Source organism: Notothenia rossii, assembly GCF_949606895.1.
Source record: "Notothenia rossii genome assembly, chromosome: 5".
Classification (NCBI taxonomy): Eukaryota; Metazoa; Chordata; class Actinopteri; order Perciformes; family Nototheniidae; genus Notothenia; species Notothenia rossii.
The window spans coordinates 39,041,117-39,062,850 of record NC_136903.1 but is presented as its reverse complement, the minus strand read 5'-3'; the positions used below and the strand labels follow the sequence as shown (position 1 = coordinate 39,062,850).

Sequence of the window (21,734 nt, the reverse complement as noted above, 5' to 3'; positions counted from 1 at the left end):
AAATCGGTCATAATCAAACCTCAACAAACACCTGCAAAGAACACATGCTAAGGTGAAGCTAACGCACAGCTATTTGTTGTTTGTTTATATCGCGTAGTCTGTTCTTCTTCTCTGTTTTCCGGTTGTTGCCTGTTTTGAATGACGAATACACACTACCGCCGCCTGCTGGTAAGGAGAGTTATTGCCACTCACGCATGCGCAGTTCGTACGTGCTCGGCTGAAGTCTTAGCGGTGTGTTTCAGTCTGGTTCCAGGGTTCCAGTGCAACACATGGCCAACACGCAGGAGAACACGCCGACGCAACAGCGTGAGTAGAGATATACTGCGCAAAATATACAGATAGCAGGAGACAGAGGACAGCCATGGTCAGATAGGAAAACATTCAGGAGCTATCTGGATCAGTCTTATGCGACAATGGAAACTGAACTAAAGAGAACATTTAAAACTTTAGCTGTCTGCGTGATCTGCCTGCAGGGAGGGGCGGGCCGGCCCTGCAAGTAAAGTAACGAGTAAAGTAACAAGTTTATGTAGAGAGTAACGAAGTAGTGTAATACATTACTTTTAAAAAAAGTAATATGTAATATGTAATATATTACTATTTTTTAGAAATGATCCCATCTCTGGTCCAGATGCTAGGCCAGCAGCCGCCGGCGCGAGCTCACAGAGATCCTCCGGCCGAGCTAGCTGTTTTGCTAGCCGGCCTCGTGTGCAGCCAGCCGGTGATGCATGGTTCTCCGCTGGTGTGCTTTTAGCCCTTGGTGTGGGCCCCCAGTCCTCCAATGGTGTGGATGTTGGTCCTGCTGCTAGACCAGCAGCCGTCAGCGCGAGACCACAGAGACCTGCCGGCAGAGCTAGCTCTTCAGCTAGCCGGCCTCTTATGAAGCCAGTCCGGTGGTGTCCGGTGGTGTCCAGTGGTGTCCAGTGGTGCGAGAATCTCCGCTGCTAGTCCGCTAGCCCTCTGCGTGTGGATCTCTGCTGCTCGGCCACCAGCCCTCGGCGTGGACCCGTAGTCCTCCGACGGTGTGGGTAGAGGTCCTGCTGCTAGCTCGGCAGCCGTCAGCGCGAGACCGCAGAGACCCACTGGTGGTGCTAGCTGTTCAGCTAGACAGCCTCTTCGTAAGCCGACTGATGGCGTGTGGAGCTCAGCGGCTGGGCCACCAGGTCGATGGAAACAACGCCGGGACCCGGTTGGATATCTCCCGAGAGCAAGAGACACAGCAGAGCCAATAGCCCAATATTCTCCTCTTTTCGTTTTAGACCCTTTTTTTGTTTGAGAGAGTCTGCCAGGAGTGCCGGATGAATGAACTGTAGATAATATGCCGACCATGACCGAAGTGCTTGTTATTCAACGATGTTGCTGGTGTATCCTCAACAACATGTTGAGGATACATCAACCTCTGAATTGACCTTTCGCAAAGCCACGCCCCTGCTTGGTTACTGTTGCTAGTCCGACAAGCTGAGAGCCAGATGCGTTAAACAAAGCCATAATGGAGGGTCTCCGTAACGTCGGAGTCGCCTTAACAGACTCATTTTGGAGCAATAACGCAGCAATATCCTCCAGGTCCCGACAAAAGGGGCTACAATACGCTATGGAGGGTTATATCCACAGTATAAACATTAGAAAAGAGGGAGGCACAACCTCAATAGAGGCACTTGCATACAGGTCGCAGTGCAAGAGTGAAAAACCACATGAGCTGTATGTCAAATTCGACGGAATTGTTATTTTTATTTTGGAATAAAACAATACAATCACAAGAGGCATTAAATGTTGTAGTTTGTCTAAAGTTAACTACCGTTTCCTTGGTGGCTTTCTGCATCCACCTTGTTGTTCCTTTGTGGGGGTCGGGGTGCCCACTTGTGCAGCAGGATTAGGGAAGTCGGCAGTAGGCTTTCCATTAACAAAATGCTACAAAGATTAAAGCAAAATATAAATGAATGATTGCCTGTTGGCTTTCTTGTTTGTACTTTGACCACAGGTAGACTAATAACGGAGCTCAGCTGTTCAGACATTATTATGCATCAAGTGATATACATGGTCAAAACGACCGAGAAGCACACAGCTTACAGCTGTAGTCGCGTGACTTTAGCTAACGTTAGTTAGTGAAATTAGTTAATTAAATTAGTTAGTTAATTTGTGAATGTAATCTTTGCTAGCTAGCTAGCTAGCTACGTTAGCACGTATTTACCTTGGAGCAAACTTATTTGTGTTTGTTGATATTCGCCATATTCAGCTTTGCATGGGCCCTGCCGCATTTCTTTATCCACTGGCGGCATCTCTCCTCTCGGGTTTTGGGTTTAGGAAACGGGTAAAATATCACCCCCCCCTCTAAGCTTATGGGATATCTGCTATCCGATTTCCAAAGACCATAAGCACAACGCTTCACCATTTTCGCAATGAATTTGAACGCTAAGCTTGTCGGACTTCCACAGGGAGCCGCGCACGTGATCGAATATGATTGGACAACGGGCATTTAGGGGCGTGGCTTTGCGAAAGGTCAATTGGCTGAGGATTTAGCCAAAACGTCAGTATTGGCTGAAAAATTTGACATCAGATCATACCTTGTTGATGTTGTAGGAAGAAAATGTGAAAATCTCTTCAGCTTCGATTAACCACACTTTATTTGGGAATCTAAGGAAAACAACATGCTAAAATGCTAACATATAGGACCACTCTCCTAGTTTCTTAACAAGGTTACTAATTTATGTTAGAAATGGGAAGTTGTAGATTTACTTCAGCTCTCTATGGCATATTGAACATTTCCCACAGTGTGAATTGGGCCTGTAATGAGTAATGCACAAACATTTGGATTGTGTAAAGAACGTGTGCACATCCTTTTTCTGCTGATAAAGACTTGACAAAAATGATTTTGTAATTTCGTTAATAAGGTTTCTTTTTGACGGGCGTTTATGGTGGTCTTAATTTTTTTTTCAGCTAACATTAAATAATTGTATAAGCTGGTAAATCTAAGTGGATGTATCTTGTGGTGACCCTGATGGGTTCAGTGGAAAGAGAAAGAGATGAACTCTTTGAGTCGTCCAACCTTTATTATTCCAGCCTGGGTTTCAGCTTCCTGTTTAGCAAACTGCCGTTGTGAAAGAGCAGCAGCAGGGACACAGAGCCAGCAGAGTGACGGCCGGCGTGAGAACCAGAGACAGAGCCACAAGCATTAGATGCTGTTTCAGTCTCACATACGGGCCCCTCTGTCTCTCTGCCCAGTTCTCTTGGCTCCGAGCCCTGCATACCCCAGCTGATCCTAATTACACACACAACAATTGTGAGTTCTCTCTACACAGAGGACATTTAAAGGAGAGGGAGGCTTTTTTCCACAAATAAATGATGAATGAAAGCTGTGGCAAAATATATATTCTTTTTGTTCCATAACATAGTAAAGATATTGACGAAATAAAACTAAAACTGTGCCTTTTTTATCTTTTCTTTGATTGACAAAAAAAGAGTTGGCTTTCACTTGACTTTAACCTTTCAAAAACTTTTTTATTGCTAATGAATAATATTAATAATAATAATGCATTTTATTTATGGGCGCCTTTCAAAGCTCTCAAGGACACCTTACAGAGCATAATTAAAAACAAGCAACAAAGAAGATCAAACAGTAATTCAAGACTTAAAAAACAAAGACTTAAAAACAATAATCAGTTTAGAATAATTAAGGTATTGAATACGCCAGTTTAAAAAGGTGGGTTTTCAGGCAGGATTTGAAGGTTGAGAGTGAGTCCATATTGTGTATGTCTTGTGAGAGAGAGTTCCAGAGACGGGTGGCAGAGTGGCTGAAGGCTCTTGACCCCATGGTGGTCAGGCGGGCAGAAGGTACAGTGAGTTGGAAGGCAGAGGAAGATCGGAGGGCACGAGAGGGAGTGTCGATGTGAAGGAGTTCAGAGAGATATGGAGGTGCAACAGTGTGAAGGGCCTTGAAGGTGAGGAGCAACATTTTAAAGTCGATGCGGTATTTAACGGGGAGCCAATGGAGTTGTAATGCTCCATCACATGTTTTACATCTATTACAGGGTGAATCTTCAACTGAAGCTTGACTTTAAAGCAACCCAACGGAAGTTTCATGTAAGTTTAGTTCTTTCACTAGTAGCTCGGGCTGCGGGGGTGCTAGAGACGGGAGCACGTTGATACGACCTTCCTAGTCGGAGATATGGCCAAATTTTACAATAAACTTCCGTTGGGTCGCTTAAAAACAAATATCGCAAATCGCAATATCCGTCAGAAAAATCGCAATTAGATTATTTCCCCAAATCGTGCATTACTAGCTTTAACTAGGTGGGTAGGAAAGGGGTCAAGCTGGCAGGTGGATGATTTGGATTTACGAATGAGATTTGATATTTCAGCGACAGTGGAAAGTTTGAAGCTGGATAGTGGAGAGGAGAGGGGAGCATACGGAGTTGAGTGAAGTGATGTATAGCTAGAGGAGGTCAGTTGCTGGTGAATATTTTTGATTTTGGCATTGAAAAAGGTCATGAAGGTATTACATTGAGCAGTTGAATAGTAGTATGTTGGCATAGTATGCTAATTTAACGGAGGAAAGAGCATCCTTATAGACGAGTATGTGGCTGTTGTACATGTCCTTATGAACTACAAGGGGGGGGTCGAGGTGACGTGCCTTTGTGACGTGCAACAACATTAACATGAACCTTTCTGTTGGTCGCTTGTTAGCAGACCCTTCACACGATGGCAGAGCAAACAGGTACAGGCAGGGCCCATAGTGATAGCCCTATAGTTTGAATCTACTACCCACAAATAAACATATGGAGATGGGTTACTATTTTAAAAAAAATGCTAAATGTATTTAGGAACCTATCCATGTGATCTTAAGTTGGGGTCGACCTCAAATTGTCTTGGGGGGTCCGGGGGCATGCTCCCCCGGTAAAAAATGTTTTTAAATGTTGGAGTTAAATGCATCAATCTGGTACATTTTGAAGGGAAAATAAAGAGACTAGATCTATGGGAACACCTATATGAAACAGAACTGTATACATTTCAATAATCATAAAATCGTGGCCATAAACAATGACATCCCATTTCCAATATGAAAAAACACTGAAACTTTTTTATTTATTTACAGTGTTGGGTGTAACGCGTTACAAAAGTAACGGAGTTACAGTAATATATTACTTTTTGCTGTAACGAAGTAATGTAACGCATTACTAATGAAATGTGGGTAATATATTACCCGTTACAATGCTCAGTAACGCAGTTACAACACATTTTAACCCGAAATTAAATGGTGTTTTGTTTTTAAGAATGTACTAACATAGCGAGACATTCCGACACCGGACAAATTGTGCGGGTAGATTAGTAAACCTGGTGTTTACCCTTCAGGGTTCGCGTCGAGATCTTCGGGGAAGTTGAACGTTATGCAACCATTCAAAAAAGAGAACGTAGCGAAAAATACTAACAACAAATTGTGTCAGGTGCGCGTGACCTGCTCCGCTGCGCGTGCATCATTTCCAAAGTGCTTCCACAGCAGTGACACACATCCGATCTGTAGATAATCATTTATACGAAAATGGTTAAAGCAACCATCACTAAACGCCAGCAACACTGCATCTACTGCAGACAGTAGCAACAGGTCAGATGCGGACATCACGTTACCCTCCGTTGTGGACACTAGCTTACTCCCGCCTGACTCGCCGGCCCCGGAGCAGCAGTCTTCGTCGCGCGAAACTACGCCGCCCCTCTGCGGCCCGCAGGTGCCAGGTATATCTAAACAACTACCCGCCTGTACAGTGGGGTAAGGCGGTCATTTTGCAGCTTGTGGTATGCAAATAGACAATGGCTAGAATATTCATGTGAAAATAGTACCATATTCTGACATGCCTGTAGAAATGTTGGGTCAAAAATAATGCATACAATAGCACAGATGCCTTCATCACGAATGGCTATAAAAATATCTCATATCCCAAGCTTATTATCAACGAGCTGATGTTGCAGCTGAAATGTTCTCCAGGTCACAAAGTCAACCTCACGTGATGATGTGATACCAGTTTTCAAGCACAGTAAATATTCTCTTCCCAGCGTATATGATGGGACCAAGGTGATGATGTAGTAGGCTACATGGTTTTAATAATACTTTTGCCTTTCAATGTTTGCCATTTCAAACCATGAGCATGGTTTAAATAATATTTGCCTTGATTTACAATATGTTAACCTTCATTATAGTCCTTGACAGCGGTCTGTACTGCTGTATTAACAACGTGTCACATGTTAAGAATTTACAATCAGAATCGAGTATTCAACTAAGCCCTGTAATACAAGTTGTTAGTAGCCTTAAGGGCCTACACAGTTGTTATGCTATACCTCATTGCCCTTCACTGGATGCATAATGAGCTGCACTAAACTACATTTTAGCATTTAAAATACCTAGCTATTCTTTTGCGGTTATTTTGGAGAAAGTAACTAAAAAGTAACTAAAGTAGTGTAACTCATTACATTTCAGAGACAGTAATATTGTAATGTAACTTATTACTTTCAAAAGAGAGTAATAAGTAATATGTAATATATTACATTTTGGAAGTAACTTGCCCAACACTGTTTATTTATGGTTCATTTATACTTCTGAGTGTGTCTGTGCTCCTGAATCACCCTCTCCTGTCTCTCTCCTCTCCCCCTGCTCCTCTTTGAGGCAGCAGCAAAGACTAGTTTTAGCTCTCAACAAGTTTTAAAAGTCACCTTTTTTCACCTAGTTCATTTTTTTAATTTGTATTCATGCATATTTTACTAATCACTACCCCCTCAAATGGAAATATGTGTTTACATAAATGGTGACCAAACCGTTTGAGACCCACTGAGAACTTAGACCAAGTTAACTATCTAAACACTCAGAGTCCTTTACCTCACCTGAGCTGAGGTTATCCCAAGCTTCAATGACACACAGAGACCAATCAAGGGCTTTGTTTTATGATCTGTATGACAGTGGCCATGTCGGCAGGCCACATCATGTAGACAGCCAGTCACCCTGTGTGAGGCAGGCCACTTAACAGGCCAGGCCATCGGGAAACCCCCCGGTCCTCCCGATGGCCAGTCCGGGACTGGGTACAGGAGGCGTAGAGCGAGGGATCATTGTGCACAAGTTAATCGATCGCAAATGGCGTCGTGATCGCGGACGAATACAAAGTTAAAAAACAGGTCGCGAAATATACTTGGGCGGCCCGCCCAAGTATAGTCTATGTGTGGGAAACCCTGGGCAGTCTTTGCAGGTGAGGTTATTAATTCCATTAGAAAAAGCTGGGCGTGTTGATATTCTTAACGTTACGGAATGAGATGTATACTGACATATTTGCTTTGGGTAGTGTTAACTTGACATTGAAGGTTACAAACTTGTGGTCAGAAATGAGCAAATCGAATGCAGAGCAGTTCAGAGGAGTTACACCAGAGCAGCAGATCAGATCAAGTATATGTCCTTTGGAGTGTGTGGGAAAGTCAATATATTGCTGTAATCCAAAACTGGAGATCCATAAAACACCAGCTCGCTTTGACTGCTCCACTGTCAACAATGGCACCGAGGTAAATACTAGAAATCCTGTATTTAAAAAACACCGTTGCACAAAAATGTTTCAAACAGTGAATCAAGCTAAAATAGTGTGGGATCCTCGGTGCAAGCCGAAGGGACTATTCAGTGGACATTTAAATTTCCGCAGCATCTGCAACAAACGTGAACAGCTAGAATATCTCCTCCTTGAGTCCAATATTGACTGTTTGGGAATATTGGAATCTTGACTAAAACAGTCTTCACCATTCACTCTTGTATCTATGTCAGGGTATAATGTGTTTAGGAATGACAGACTGAAGGGAAAAGGAGGGGGTGTGTTGCTTTATGTGAGAAATACCTTTACTTGTAGGGAGATTGAACTCCCATCCAATATTGAATTTGATTGTGTGGAAATCAAACTATCTGAGGAAATGTCCCATACCATGATTTGCCTGTATCGACAACCCACCGCTAAGGTGGATTTCTATGATCAGGTAAAACTCCTGCTGAATTCCTGTGACTTCAACAAAGAGCAGATTATTGTAGGAGACTTTAACATCAACTGGAATGACAAACAAAATATAAAGAGCTTAAAACGGATCATGGATAATCACAAGTTAATACAACTAATGGATCAACCGACTAGAATAACCAAAACCTCCAAGACTATCATAGATTTATTATTTACAAACAAAGCTGACCGAATAGTTAAAACCTACAACTTCCTGACTGGTCTTTCTGACCATAATCTTGTTCTTTTTGCCAGGAAACTCACAAAACAAAGGTTCATGGCGTTTTACGGAGGCAGTGAAAATGATTGATTGGGGGGACACTCTGTCCTCTGAAGACATTGGTGAAAACAGTGATCTGTTTATATCTCAAATTAATGATGCAATGTCTTCTTTCTCAAGGAGAGGGTGCCTTAGGGACAGGAAGGAACATCATCTTCCCTGGCTGAATCTACAGTGCAGGAATCTAATGAAATCCAGAGAGCAACTATTAAAGCAGAGCTTGAAATCCGGACTATCCACTGATAGACAGAAATTCACTCAGGCTTGTAACAAGTTAACACAAACAATAAGACAGGCCAAAGCAAACTTTTTCATTAAAATAATTGAAGGTGCGAAGGTAACCGTAAAAACGTTTGGAAAATCTTAAATAAACTATTAGGTAAACATACCAAACAGGAAAATAATGTTCGAGAATCAAAGATCAATGATGCCCTGATAAAAGACCCTGCCGTATTGGCCAACTCACTCAATGAGTATTTCATAAATAGTGCTCTGGACATTACAAAGCTCTTCCCGCCATCTGAGGTCTCACCTAGCACGATTGTGGATACACCCCGTTTTTGACCTGGAGGAAATCACAGAGGTGGAGGCAAAAAATATAATCTTAGGGTTAAGAGGTTCTAAGGCTAGGGATGCAGATGATTTAGACACCAACCAGACAAATATTGACGGTCTAATAAAACCAATTAGTTTGCTAGTAAATCAATCTATTAGCACGAGGGAAGTTCCATCGTCCTGGAAGGTTGCCACGGTGACCCCGATCTTTAAATCTGGGGATAAGGCAATGATGTCCAATTACAGACCAATCAGCATCCTTCCCTGTGTCTCTAAGGCCCCGGCCACACGAGGACGCATACGGCATAAAGGCATAGGATTAACGCAAACGCAAAAAAGCTTCAGTCCACACGCAATGTTCACCGGATAGTGTCTGTCCACACGAGACAGCTCCGTTTAGCTCCAACCGCTGGAGAAGCTGCAGTACATATGCAGGAGCCTGTACGCGGCGCTGTAACTTCCTCCACAAAAGCAGCGAAGAAGCATGGTTGTCATGGTTGCCCTTCTGTTTATTCTCCGCGGTGGGGGCCGAGGGAACCGGGCAGAGTTTTTCGCCAGTCAACGTGTGTTAAAGTTTAAATCTTCCGGACAAAATTATAGAAGTGCCGGTCAAAGGTCTTCTTTGTCATTTATTGAGCTTTAAAACAAATGAATAACGACTCTATATAATATAATACTCTATATATATATATATAAAATACACGGAGCCTCTCTTTTTCCTCCCTCTCTTCTGACAGTGTCAGTGTCTGTCTCATGCAGCAGCTGATCCAGTAATGAGTGACCCGACAGTAAACATAAACATATTTATAACTAGTTTAGGTAGTTTGAGAGGTAATTAAAATAGCTAAGGGTGATGATCTGACTTGAAGTGTGTGTTTTGCTCCGTTCAACGCTGCATCACAGCGGGAGGAGCTGCAGGTGAGCAGTGCTGCGTGTCTCCGTCCTGTCAGATGAGACTTCACTCGCGTTTATGCTGAGAGAAAGATAAATAATCTGAATTCAGTGTGCAGTTTACTTTGACGCGGGGGTGAGCAGCAGAGGTGGGGAGAGGCGGGGCTATTGCGTTTTTATCAGAAAATGATCGTATAGGGCGTACACACGGAGCCGTTGGACCCCCCAGAGCGTTGCGTATGCCGTTCTATCCACCTTGGGATCCGTTATCGTTTCCGCAGCTGTTTACAGTCATATTCGGTCGTCCTCGTGTGGCCGAACGTTCTATATGACACTAAACAGTAACGCAAACGACCGTTTTCGTCCTCGTGTGGCCGGGGCCTAAAGTAGCTGAGAAATGGGTGTCAAAACTAATCACCAAACATTTAGATAAAGGTTTCGCTCCACTCCACCTAATGCAGTTTGGTTTTCGTGCTCACCACTCCACTGAGACAGCTGACTGTGTCTTTGTGGAAAAGGTTAAATGTATGTTGGACACGAGCCCATATGCAGGTGCTGTCTTTCTTGATCTCAGGAAGGCTTTTGACACTGTTAACCACCGAGAGCTCCTTACAAAGCTGACTTATTTCAATTTTTCAGCAGATTCAATACATTGGGTTAAATCTTACTTATCAAACAGAAAACAGTGTGTTTTGGTCAACGGAGCCAAATCCCCCTACCTTGTCAACCCTGTTGGGGTTCCACAAGGTTCCATTCTTGGACCATTACTGTTTTCTCTGTACATTAATGACTTGCCTAATGTATGTCCTGAGTTGAATGTGCAAATGTATACAGATGATCAGGTCATCTTTGTACATGGGGAAAACACTGAAATTATCTCATCCTGTCTCTCAAATCTTTTGGACAAAGTTCAACACTGGCTGAACAACATTTATTTACAGTTAATTGCAAAAACAACAGTATGCATGATGTTCAGTAAACGACCAGTCAAAATCGTAGGATCCAATGTGTTTTTAAACGGAGCAGAAATAGAACTAGTCCCCCAGTTCAAGTATCTTGGAGTCATACTGGACTCAAACTTGACTTGTAAGAAACATATTAAGAAAGTATACAATACCATTAAATTCAACTTGCAACATTTTAAACAAATTACACCTTTCTTAACTGTCAATGCTGCAAAGTCATACCTCCACTGTATGATTCTATCCCACATTGAATACTGTTTGAAAAACTGGTCGTTTGCTTGTGCCACACACCTCAAACCCATAGAACAGCTGTTCAAGAGAGCTATCCAGGTGTTTGACAGAAAGCCAAATTCACACCACCACTGTTTTTTACCATCTGTACCATCCATAAAAAACACAATTTCTTGAGTTTTGACCACTTTAAGTCTTTTAAAAGTATGTGTTTTTTTTATAAATGTTTACAGGGACTGGCCCCCCTCCCCCCCCTTAGGGGAATTCATCCACAGAAAACACACTGGACGCTGCACTAGGTCAGAAACCAGAGGAGACTGTGAAGTCAACCGTAGACGGACAACTTTCGGACAAAATGTGATATCAATTAAATAGCCTCAGTTGGGAGGCTATTCATTGTGGAATAGCCTCCCAACTGAGATACGGGATTGTCCCACTTTGAACAGTTTTAAAAGGACAACTAAAAGAATGGTTGAGAAACAAACAGACGTGTAATCACCGCTAGGTGCACTTTCACACAGGGGTATCTCCCCTTGCACTTTATGTAGCTCTTTTATCATCTCCTGCACTTTATATGTCGTAGCTGCTACATTTTACTGCCATGTGTTTACTGCTTGTATATGCTGCTCATGCTCTTTCTGCATATCATGTATTTATTTTTTGCTATGTAAATAAATGTCAGGTTCTTAAAGGTGGGGTAGCTCATTTTGGAGAAACCAGTACGAGTGTGCTAGCATTTGAAAATACACAGCCGGAACAAAATCTGCCACTTCCTTAAAGAGCCCCTCCTCCAACACACACGAACGCGAACATGACCAATGAGGGCACAAGATAAGTTTGTGCACAGATGGAAGGCTGACAGGCAGGTAGGCCATCCAGTTATTTTAGCCGGGCCGGCTCAGATGATTGGTCGTGCTTTTTACAATACTACGGCTTCCACAGATGACATTTTTGAATGGATCTTTTGTCAAAGCACTTCAGATATTCATTGCTATCGTGATGTTAAGAGCATTCCATGGAATATAGCAAAAAGTGTATCTCGAGCCGGTTTCTCAAACTTACCTACACCACCTTTAAATGTTGTATGTGAGGGACTACGGATAGAAATGAGCTCAAAGCTAAAAATCTGGCATGTTTACGTTTTAAATAGGGCTGTCAGTCGATTAAAAATATTTAATCGCGATTAATCGCATGATTGTCCATAGTTAATCGCGATTAATCGTACAATTAGTCGCACAATTAGTCGCACATTTTTTATCTGTTCTAAATGCACCTTAGAGGAATATTTTTCAAGTTTTTAATAGTCTTATCAACATATGAGTGGACAAATGTGCTTTATGCTAATGTTTATTATCTTTTGACCAATGACAAATATTCTCATGAATATTAAACACAACAACCTCTGAACATTACAAATATTTGCCTCAATTCAACCTGGAATCTCTATCATACAATACAAATGGTGTGTGTGTGTGTGTGTGTGTGTGTGTGTGTGTGTGTGTGTGTGTGTGTGTGTGTGTGTGTGTGTGTGTGTGTGTGTGTGTGTGTGTGTGTGTGATGGATCAGTTGTTGCGAAATGTTGCTCCTCTGTTTTCATTTAAACAGCTCCTTATATCCTTTAGTGCAGCTAGCTAGCACCAGATGCTAACAACAACAACAATACACGTAAGGTCTCTCTCTCCCTCGCGCCACACATACACACACCCTCCCGGTCCTCCCAATAGCCAGTTGGTGCCTGCCGGTGAGCGTGGAAGTGTGGTCTGCCACAAGCGGGCGGCAGGAGCGGGGCTGTCAGCATCAGCTTGTAGATGGTATTTTAAACTCGATGCGCTCTGAAACTACGTGGCGGCAGAGGAAAAAAAAATACACATGCGTTAATCGCGTTAAAATAATTAGTGGCGTTAATTATTTGTTTGCATTAACGATGATGAAATCATGCAGCCGTCATGTAGTTTGTTTGTAGCTAACCCTAACCCTTTGCTGTGTTTGTGTTTTGGGCTGAACTAAACATGTGAGTATCATAAACGTGTGGTGGTCTTATTTTCTGCGATATTACAAAATCGAATTACAAAATCCCCATTTTATCGTGCTAAATCCTAGGTTGGCCTACAACACAACAATACCGCTTCCTATTAGCCCCTGACCTTAAATGTAACAACTGGACAAAAGAGGAGGGTCTCTGGGTGAGTCGGGGGCCACAGCGAGTTCAGACAGGTCTGTTATAACAGCTGGACGGAGGGCTGAGCAGAGCAGAGGCTTCATGGTTACAATGACTTCAGATATAAAACCTAAATGCATGCTTTCATTTTTCAGAAAGGCTGCTTCAATACATTCTTAACCTTTGTGGTGCCCTTTAGTCAACTGTGCAGCTTTTGCCCTCTGTCGTTTGAACTGTTTGTCAAGAAAATCCCATAAATCATCACCTAAATCTTGGATATAACCTCTTATTAAACCTAATTTCGGATTAAAATAGGCAAACACGTTAGAATTATCTGACTGAAGTTGAGTTTACAAGAACATATCTTGATGGATTGTCACAGACTGGTTTAGGTCAAAGTTTAGTCAGTTTTTAAACTATTTCAATTTTTTTCTATTGCAGCATATCAAGACATTTAAATGAAATAAGTCATCCTTCTTTTTCTTGTGAAGAAATAAAATGTTCTTGAGACAACTAGATGAAATAACCCCTTATTTTTTCATAAAAACATTTAGAAATGTGATTTTGGCTTCCTAAAACACTACCTATATGCAGTAGTGTATTTTCCTGCACTCTGAGTCCACTTCCTTCCCACTGTACTCTGCTGTTAGCCACATTTAAGGTTCCTTCAACCATGACCCTGCGGCCCCGTTCCAAATCAAATCACCCACAGATGTGATATTCCATATCCTGGAGCTGCAGAGGCAACTCCCCTGGAGAACTGTAGGAATCCAGCTTTCATAAGAATTGTGTTCACATGCACACTCTGCATCACAACACTGACTGTAATGTTCTTAAAGCCACAGGGCACCACCACTCTGCACAAACTGCTTTTTAAACTGTCAACTCATCGCCTTGAGTGACTCGCTGCATGCCAAACATTCTTTACCTCCTTTCAACCTGCGCTGATGAGCCAAATCCACACAAAAATGAAAACACACTCAGACAGGAGGAGATAGATGGGCAGGTGCGCATACACAGGTTGGCAGAAACACAAGCAAACACACATCTCAGACATGAGTCAGAGGTTTCCAACTTACCTACAACCATTAACGTAAACTCAAAGCCTCTTTTGACTGATTTCCGGTACACCTGGTTGGGGAGATTTGCAAAGCCCACATAGCCCTCCAGGTTCCGCTGCTGAAGAAAAACACACATAATTCATATTAACGCAGTAATCACATAGTATGAATAAATGGTACAAACAAAATTGCCTGAAATGACTATCTTTAACATAGAGGAAAGGCTTGTAACAGCATAAAAGGCTTTGGTCAAAAGATAACACACAACATCTACAGTATGCTACTATGGTGTGTGTGTTGAGAAACAAATACACAGCAGATTTGGAGCTGCACATAGCCATTATGTGCGCACAAAGTGACAGAAAAACGTGTTTTTTGTGAACCTTCAATTAGTATTTCTATGCCCCTGCAGCGACGCTTTGAAGTAAATTGCAGCTGGGATGAACACAAGTTGGGAAACATTGTGTTTTAAGGTGAGGTCTCACACACACACACACACACACACACACACACACACACACACACACACACACACACACACACACACACACACACACACACACACACACACACACACACACACACACACACACACACACACACACACACACACACACACACACACACACACACACACACACACACACACACACACACACACACACACACACACACACACACACACACACACACACACACAAATAACAGGCTTTTACAGAGGAGATGTGGAAGTTTAGTGGACTCTGCTAAAGTCTATCAAACAAGTGAAGTTAAACAGAGAAGTCATTTCATTTTATAATTGAAAAGTAAAAAGGTATGTGTGGAAAGTTGAGGCTACACCTACAAACAAATCAGAAATCAGGTTCAGTGTTTCCCCATACAAATAGCGGCGCCAGCCAGGGAGCAAAAAAAAAAGTATTTGTATTTATTTTACTGTATGTTCAATAAAGGTGTATTTTGCTAAATCTTGAGACATTGCCACTGTATGTACTAGGCCTCAAGAGCCTTTCTATTGCTGGCAGACACATAGAAACATATTTAAGGGGCGCACTTCGTACGCACTAAAAAAGTTATACGCGCTCCGCGCTCACATTTGGCTGCACCGCTGCTATGACTCCATCCTAGGAGAAACACTGAGGTTTATTGCCTAGTAGGTTAACACAAACGAGGAATTGCCGGTGTATATGGTGCATACATAAACTCAGTTGAAGAAGATAAATTGTAAGAAAAACAACCAAAAAATGTAAACTTTTCTCAACAAATATTTAAAAAATATATCATAAAGATATAGAAAAGTATTTACATGAAAGACAGATATACCAAAAAATGACATACAGTATCCTATGACAAAATGCTCAGAACAATATAAATAAATATAAATATATATATACGTATATATAAATAAAATATGTGCAGTAATGTTATGAAAAGTGGAAAGCTGTGCAGATATTAAGAAAGGTATCTTCAATCAAATAAATAGAAAACAAGATAGTTTGCATAGTATGTATTTATGTAATGCATAGTGTCTATGGAGAGGCTGAGGGTAAATGGAACTGATCCCTGGTGTGGGGCAGGAAGTTGCTCTCAGACCAGAGCCCAGCCAGCTGCTCTTCCTTATCACCAGAGGGATCTTTCCATCCCTACCTCTCTTCCACATCACACTATACCTCTGCAACTCCCAGTCCGCTGTCAGATAACCCCAACCCCCCCCCCCCCCCCCCCCACAATCCCTGTGCACTGTCCTGCACGCTACGTGAGGCAAACACAATCGATGAGCTTCCTGATTTTTTAATCACAGAAACATGTCTTTGACCCAAAAAACATACTTAAAGAAATGATTTGCTCTGTAAGTCATTTCCATCCAATAATTACTTTTCTTTATATGATTGAATAGCAATCCGTTCTTTATTATCCATTGTTTCATAAACTGTGGCCAAGCACACATTAATAATGGAAGACAGTAAAAGTACGTGGACAGACAGCACTATTACATACTATCGTGAGCCTTTGGCTTAGAACTGTGTTAGCCACCAGTTCCAACAAAGAAACATTGATGCTCCAACATACAAAAAGATGTGAGGAAACAGTGATCTTCTAGCACTTTAGCAACAGTTTTGGGAACACTTTTTCCTGATTCAACATAACAATGTCCATGTAGGGGTTCTAATAGGGATGCTCCGATCGGTCACCGATCGAGATTGGCCGATACTCACTCTCTACCGATCGATCGGTGCTCTCTAAACATGCCGATCGCGAGAACCGATCGCATGACATAAAATACATGACACTTTTCTCGGTGCGCGGCAAAACAAGCTCGCCCAAATGGCTTCAGCGGTCTGGCAGTATTTTAAGGTGTCAGAAAAAGACAGTAAAATAGCGGTATGCAACATGTGTGAAGCAGAAATCCTGCAGCTCCACCCGCTGTGACGGACCGGTGAGCGGAGCAAAACACACAAGAGTTAAACCTAACACACTTAGCTATTTTATCTACCTCTGGAACAAGCTAAACTAGTTATAAATATGTATTCTTCACTGTCGGGTCACTCATTACTGGATCAGTGAGCTGCATGACGATACTGACAGGCTGTCAGGAGGGGGAGAGAGGGGGGGAGAGAGAGAGGGAGAGAGGAAAAGAGAGCTCTTCTGCTCATTTCTCCCGTGTTATTCTCCAAAGTGAATGTTAACTTGAATAATGTACTTCATTTGAATGTAATAATTAAGTAGATTGTTGTTTGTGGAAGCTCCAGTGAATGAGCGCCATTAACTGAGTTTTAAACATCACTTTAAATCTTCCATTGAAAGTGATGTTTAAATCTTCCATTTAGGCCACGCCCACTCGATCGGATCGGTATCGGCCGATTCTGATTCCGGCGATAGGCCCCAAAATTGACGATCGGAGCATCCCTAGCAAAAAGCCAGGTGGACGAAGATCAATAAAGAAATGCTTATCCCGGTTTGATGAGGAAGAACTTTGGCCTGCACAGATCCCTGACAGCAACCAAAAACGTTTGCAATGTTCTGGAACTTCATCACCAACATTTGTATTGGACTTGCAAATGCTCTTGTGGTTTAATGTGAGCATATCCCTGCAGCCAGGTTCCGACAACTTGTGAAATTCCTACAAAGAGGAATACTCAACTATATTTATCAATCAAGCCTGATGAAATTAATCATCTAAATAAAATTCAAGACTGCCTCAAGGACTTAAAAACGTGGATGACCTTACATTTTTTGATGTTAAAAACGACCAAAACTGAAGTTATTGTACTTGGCCCGAAGAATCTACGAAACAAATTATCTAAAGATATACTAACTATGGATGGCATTAATTTGGCCTCCAGTGAGACTGTAAGGAATCTTGGTGTTATATTTGATCAGGATTTATCCTTTAACACCCACATAAAATCTATTTCAAGGACCGCCTACTTCCATCTACGTAACATTGCAAAAATCAGGCATATCTTGCCTCAAAACGATGCCGAGAAACTAGTCCATGCATTTGTTACTTCAAGGCTGGATTATTGTAACTCCTTATTATCAGGGTGTACAAAGAAGTCAGTCAAGTCGCTTCAGTTGATTCAAAATGCTGCAGCTCGTGTACTAACCAGAGTTAGGAAAAGGGACCACATTACTCCTGTTCTGGCTGCCTTACACTGGCTCCCTATAGAACACAGGATAGTTTTTAAAATTCTTCTTCTCGCCTACAAAGCCCTTAATGGGCAGGCGCCATCTTACCTTAAAGAACTCATTATACCCTACTGTCCTACTTGGGCATTGCATTCCAAGAATGCAGGGTTGTTGGTTGTTCCTAGAGTCTCTAAAAGTACAATGGGAGCCAGAGCCTTTTCTTATCAAGCTCCACTTTTGTGGAATCAGCTTCCAGTTTGTGTTCGGGCGGCAGACACCCTATCCGTTTTTAAGAGTGGGCTTAAGACCTTCCTTTTTGATAAAGCTTATAGCTAGGGCTGATTAGATTCAGCCCCTAGCTTTGCTGATATAGGCTTAGTTTGTCGGGGGACATCTTACTTCTTCCTTCTCTCTGTCTATACCTGTGTACTCTCATGTTCCGATTAACCCAGCTTCCCCAAATTTCTTTCTTTTTGGTGTCTATATAGGCCGGGATCCGGAGTCATGGATGATCCTGCGGTCCTGTGTCATGGATCGCGAGTCCTGGATCTTGAGTCGTGGCTGTGGTCCTGGATCATAAGTCTTGGATGGATATCCTAGTGGATTCATCTTCCTATTATACACACATGCATTTCCAAACATTTGGACTACCTATGTTGCAAATGTATTATCTTTTCAATTTACACACGGCATCTATTGCACGTCTGTCCGTCCTGGGAGAGGGATCCCTCCTCTGTTGCTCTCCCTGAGGTTTCTCCCATTTTTCCCTTTAAACTGTGGGTTTTCTCTGGAAGTGTTTCCTTGTACGATGTGAGGGTCTAAGGACAGAGGGTGTCGTATTGTCATACTGATATTCTGTACAAACTGTGAAGTCCACTGAGACAAATGTAACATTTGTGATATTGGGCTATATAAATAAACATTGATTGATTGATTGATATATTGATTGATTGATTGAATGAAAGGTGCAGGATATTCGACAGGCATGTATGTCCTGGCTGTAATGTGTAGGTGTAGATATTTTTGCAAGACTACAATAGTAGAATTATCATTCATAACAAGGGTTTTGACCTGAGTATTTCACAATTGCAAAAGAATAAGCCTGGAGATGGTTTCACAGGAAATCCTTTTGTTTTTGTGTATACAGTATGTCTTTAAAAGCTTAAAACTGTACTTTCGCAAGACCATAGCATATTCTTTTTTTATGATTGGATATAGATACTAAGTAATTATATTTGGTGGGTATCAAAGTTACCAGTATTCTTTGGCTTGCATGACTGTTTGTTCCTTGGACAACTGAGGAAATAGTTTGAATAAATGATATACTCAAAAATAAAAAAGCAAATAAAAACTCATATTTCAGGAAGTTTTATTTGATAGGTGTTGCCTCTAACTAGCCTATTTTTACATTTAAATGCACTCCCCTGTTTGACATACAGAAACACTGTCGGTGAGACACAAGCGACAGCAGTGGCTGTTATGGACGGTATACGTGTAAAGAAAAGGAGACGATCCATTTTACTCATCGATACTGTGATGCATGAAGCCTCACACCAGGCATATCTACCCTGAACAAGCCTGGAGCACTTTCAGCTGTTGCAATGATCCACCCACATACATGTGGGGTGTGTGTGATGTAACACATGTGTTAAGGTGCTACCTCTGGAGCTCCATCCATTTCACTTTAGCTGCACTGTGGGTAGTACAGGTAGTGCAACATGCTGGGTTGTCATGTAGCTATTTGGAAAACATTTAAGGTGCATGGTTTTGCATGGTGTTCAGTTTAATATTGCGCTTGAAAACCATTGATAGGACGGCTCACAAAAAATGACCTCAGCAAAAATATAGATATACATTACGCAAGCATAAGCTGTAACTCTCAAAACAAATAATGTCCCTCAGCTTAAAAGGTCCTTACACACGAAACTGACACCAAAGAACACGTCCCGACGGAACGTCGCCTCACGTCTCCTGCGTCTTGGCCATGTTTCGCACTGGAAAAAGACGTGCTTAAAATATCAAAAGCTAATGAGAACTCTAGTAATGATAGTATCAATATATTTGCATTGCTTTGCTGCATTGTATGACTCATGTGGTTTTGTCTTATTAGAAATGAGAAGAAGAGTAAGGGCAATGAAAAGAAAAATAATGGGGGATGATAGTGAGCCTAGTGAGGGAGGCTTGTCTACTGTTAACCCCTCCCCCCCTCCACACAGTGGTGATAGTAGCAGCCTGGTTCACTGACATCATCTGCATAGCCAAGTCCCCCCCATCCAGCAGCTGATGCTGAGGCCAACTCAATGCACACATCAGCTGTTCAACTGTCCATTATCAACCAGCATATTGAATATGAATCATGTAGAAAACATTTTATCTTGTAAGATTGCAGAATGAGCAAGACATAATTTCAACTTGTTTGTGGAAATCTTTAGCCCATTGTGCCCACTGCTCCATCACTATGCACACTGTGTATGCCCGCTCCATTGATGTGACACCAAGGATATGCACTACCAATCCCTGACTGTATCACAGACTAATACATTACAAACTCTAAGTGTGGTGTGTGGTCACTTATTGCTTAAGTTAAAATGTAATGCACACTCATTCTAACGCAGCCAAATATGCTCTACAAAAAGGGTTCCTTCTGCTAAACGCAGGTGGGTGGGAACACCAAACTACATTCAGGAAAACAAGCAGCCTAATAAAAAGTTGTTCTCTGGTAAAGGGTTATACATGTCATTTGGGGACAGGGTTTTATTTGACTTTTATCTCTAGAAATGAATGTTTTAGCAACACTGATTATGATCACAACTAGGATGTATCTTAAGGGGATTTGGCAAAGAGAGCAAATCTCCTTTATGCTCTGATTATGAAAGCATAAAAACAACCCAACATAGCTGTCTAGGGCTATCATTACTCTGGGATGCCATAGTTTCACAAGTAATATTGTCAATGTCGTTGTGAAACCACGTCTTCAAAACATTGAAATGTATTTCCCCACTAAGCTTAAATTACACCAGACCAATACATGCTATTCTGTGAAACGTTCACGAACCCTCACATCATCCTCCGTTAAAATCAAATCCGCCATTAAAATACATCATTAGTGATATTGCTTCTTCCATTTGGTCCAAATTAAACACACAGTTAACACAATTATGATACAGTTTCGCCACATGACCTCACTACAGAGATGGGAGGCGTGATTAATTTGTGAAATGATGAAATCTACTGAATTACATGTTGTTAGTTCAACCACATAATGCCGAATTTATCTGTAGACTATATCAATATGTTAAAAGGTTATATTTTATGTTTCTTTCAAGTAGGCCTTTGTAAATATGCAAAAACATTTAAATGACAAGATTGTTGAAGGAGGTTGGTGCTCTCCACGCAAGAGACGTCGATACAAGCACGAACCAAAACACACAGGTCCGGTGCATGAGTGTATTCTAATAGAGCTTTCAATTATAGCCTATTGTAATTAATAGTATTGTCAACGTTTCCAGATGTATGTTTTTGAAGAAAAATTGACTCACAGCGATGCTGGGAACCGCAGTCTCTGGTCGCTCGATCATTGTTCGGTGCTCTCACAACCCGGTCCGCAGCGGACAGTTACCTAGAGCAAAGAGCTGTACGGAGCTAAGATTCACACCGGAAAAACACGTAGTTCGGTGTAAACAAAAGGGAGACAAGTCCGTCAGCTGACCAATGAATGAGGTTAAATTACGGCCGCTGACGGATACTACAACCAGTTGTAGCACAGTGAGGAAAATTGCTCCAAGGCTTCGACCACTGACTTATTCACGAGGCAGAAACATACACAGTACATCCGGTTGAGTCTTTCAAAATATAAACGAAGGTTTCTCGTGATACCTCAATAGCGGACAGTCACCGGTGACTGCTTACGGGTTGCAATGGTGTCTAGCGCCTGGCGAACGGTGAGGTGAATTAACGTTTGGG

The 21,734-nt window shown here is 41.9% G+C and overlaps 1 protein-coding gene across 2 annotated transcripts in view; it reads right to left on the bottom strand.

The window, feature by feature from the left end:
• Positions 1 to 21,734, bottom strand: part of LOC307041950 (septin-7-like) — an 86,139-nt gene extending 64,405 nt beyond the window's left edge. The window contains exons 1-2 of one of the 2 annotated variants that reach the window (XM_079685565.1): positions 21,311 to 21,734; positions 14,163 to 14,259 (exon numbers count right to left, since the gene is read on the bottom strand). In XM_079685565.1, coding sequence (XP_079541691.1) covers positions 14,163 to 14,259; positions 21,311 to 21,349 — 136 coding nt within the window. In that variant the 5' untranslated portion in view covers positions 21,350 to 21,734. Of the gene's footprint in view, positions 1 to 14,162; positions 14,263 to 21,310 lie in introns of both variants that reach the window. The other variant, XM_079685564.1, reaches the window with a different exon arrangement.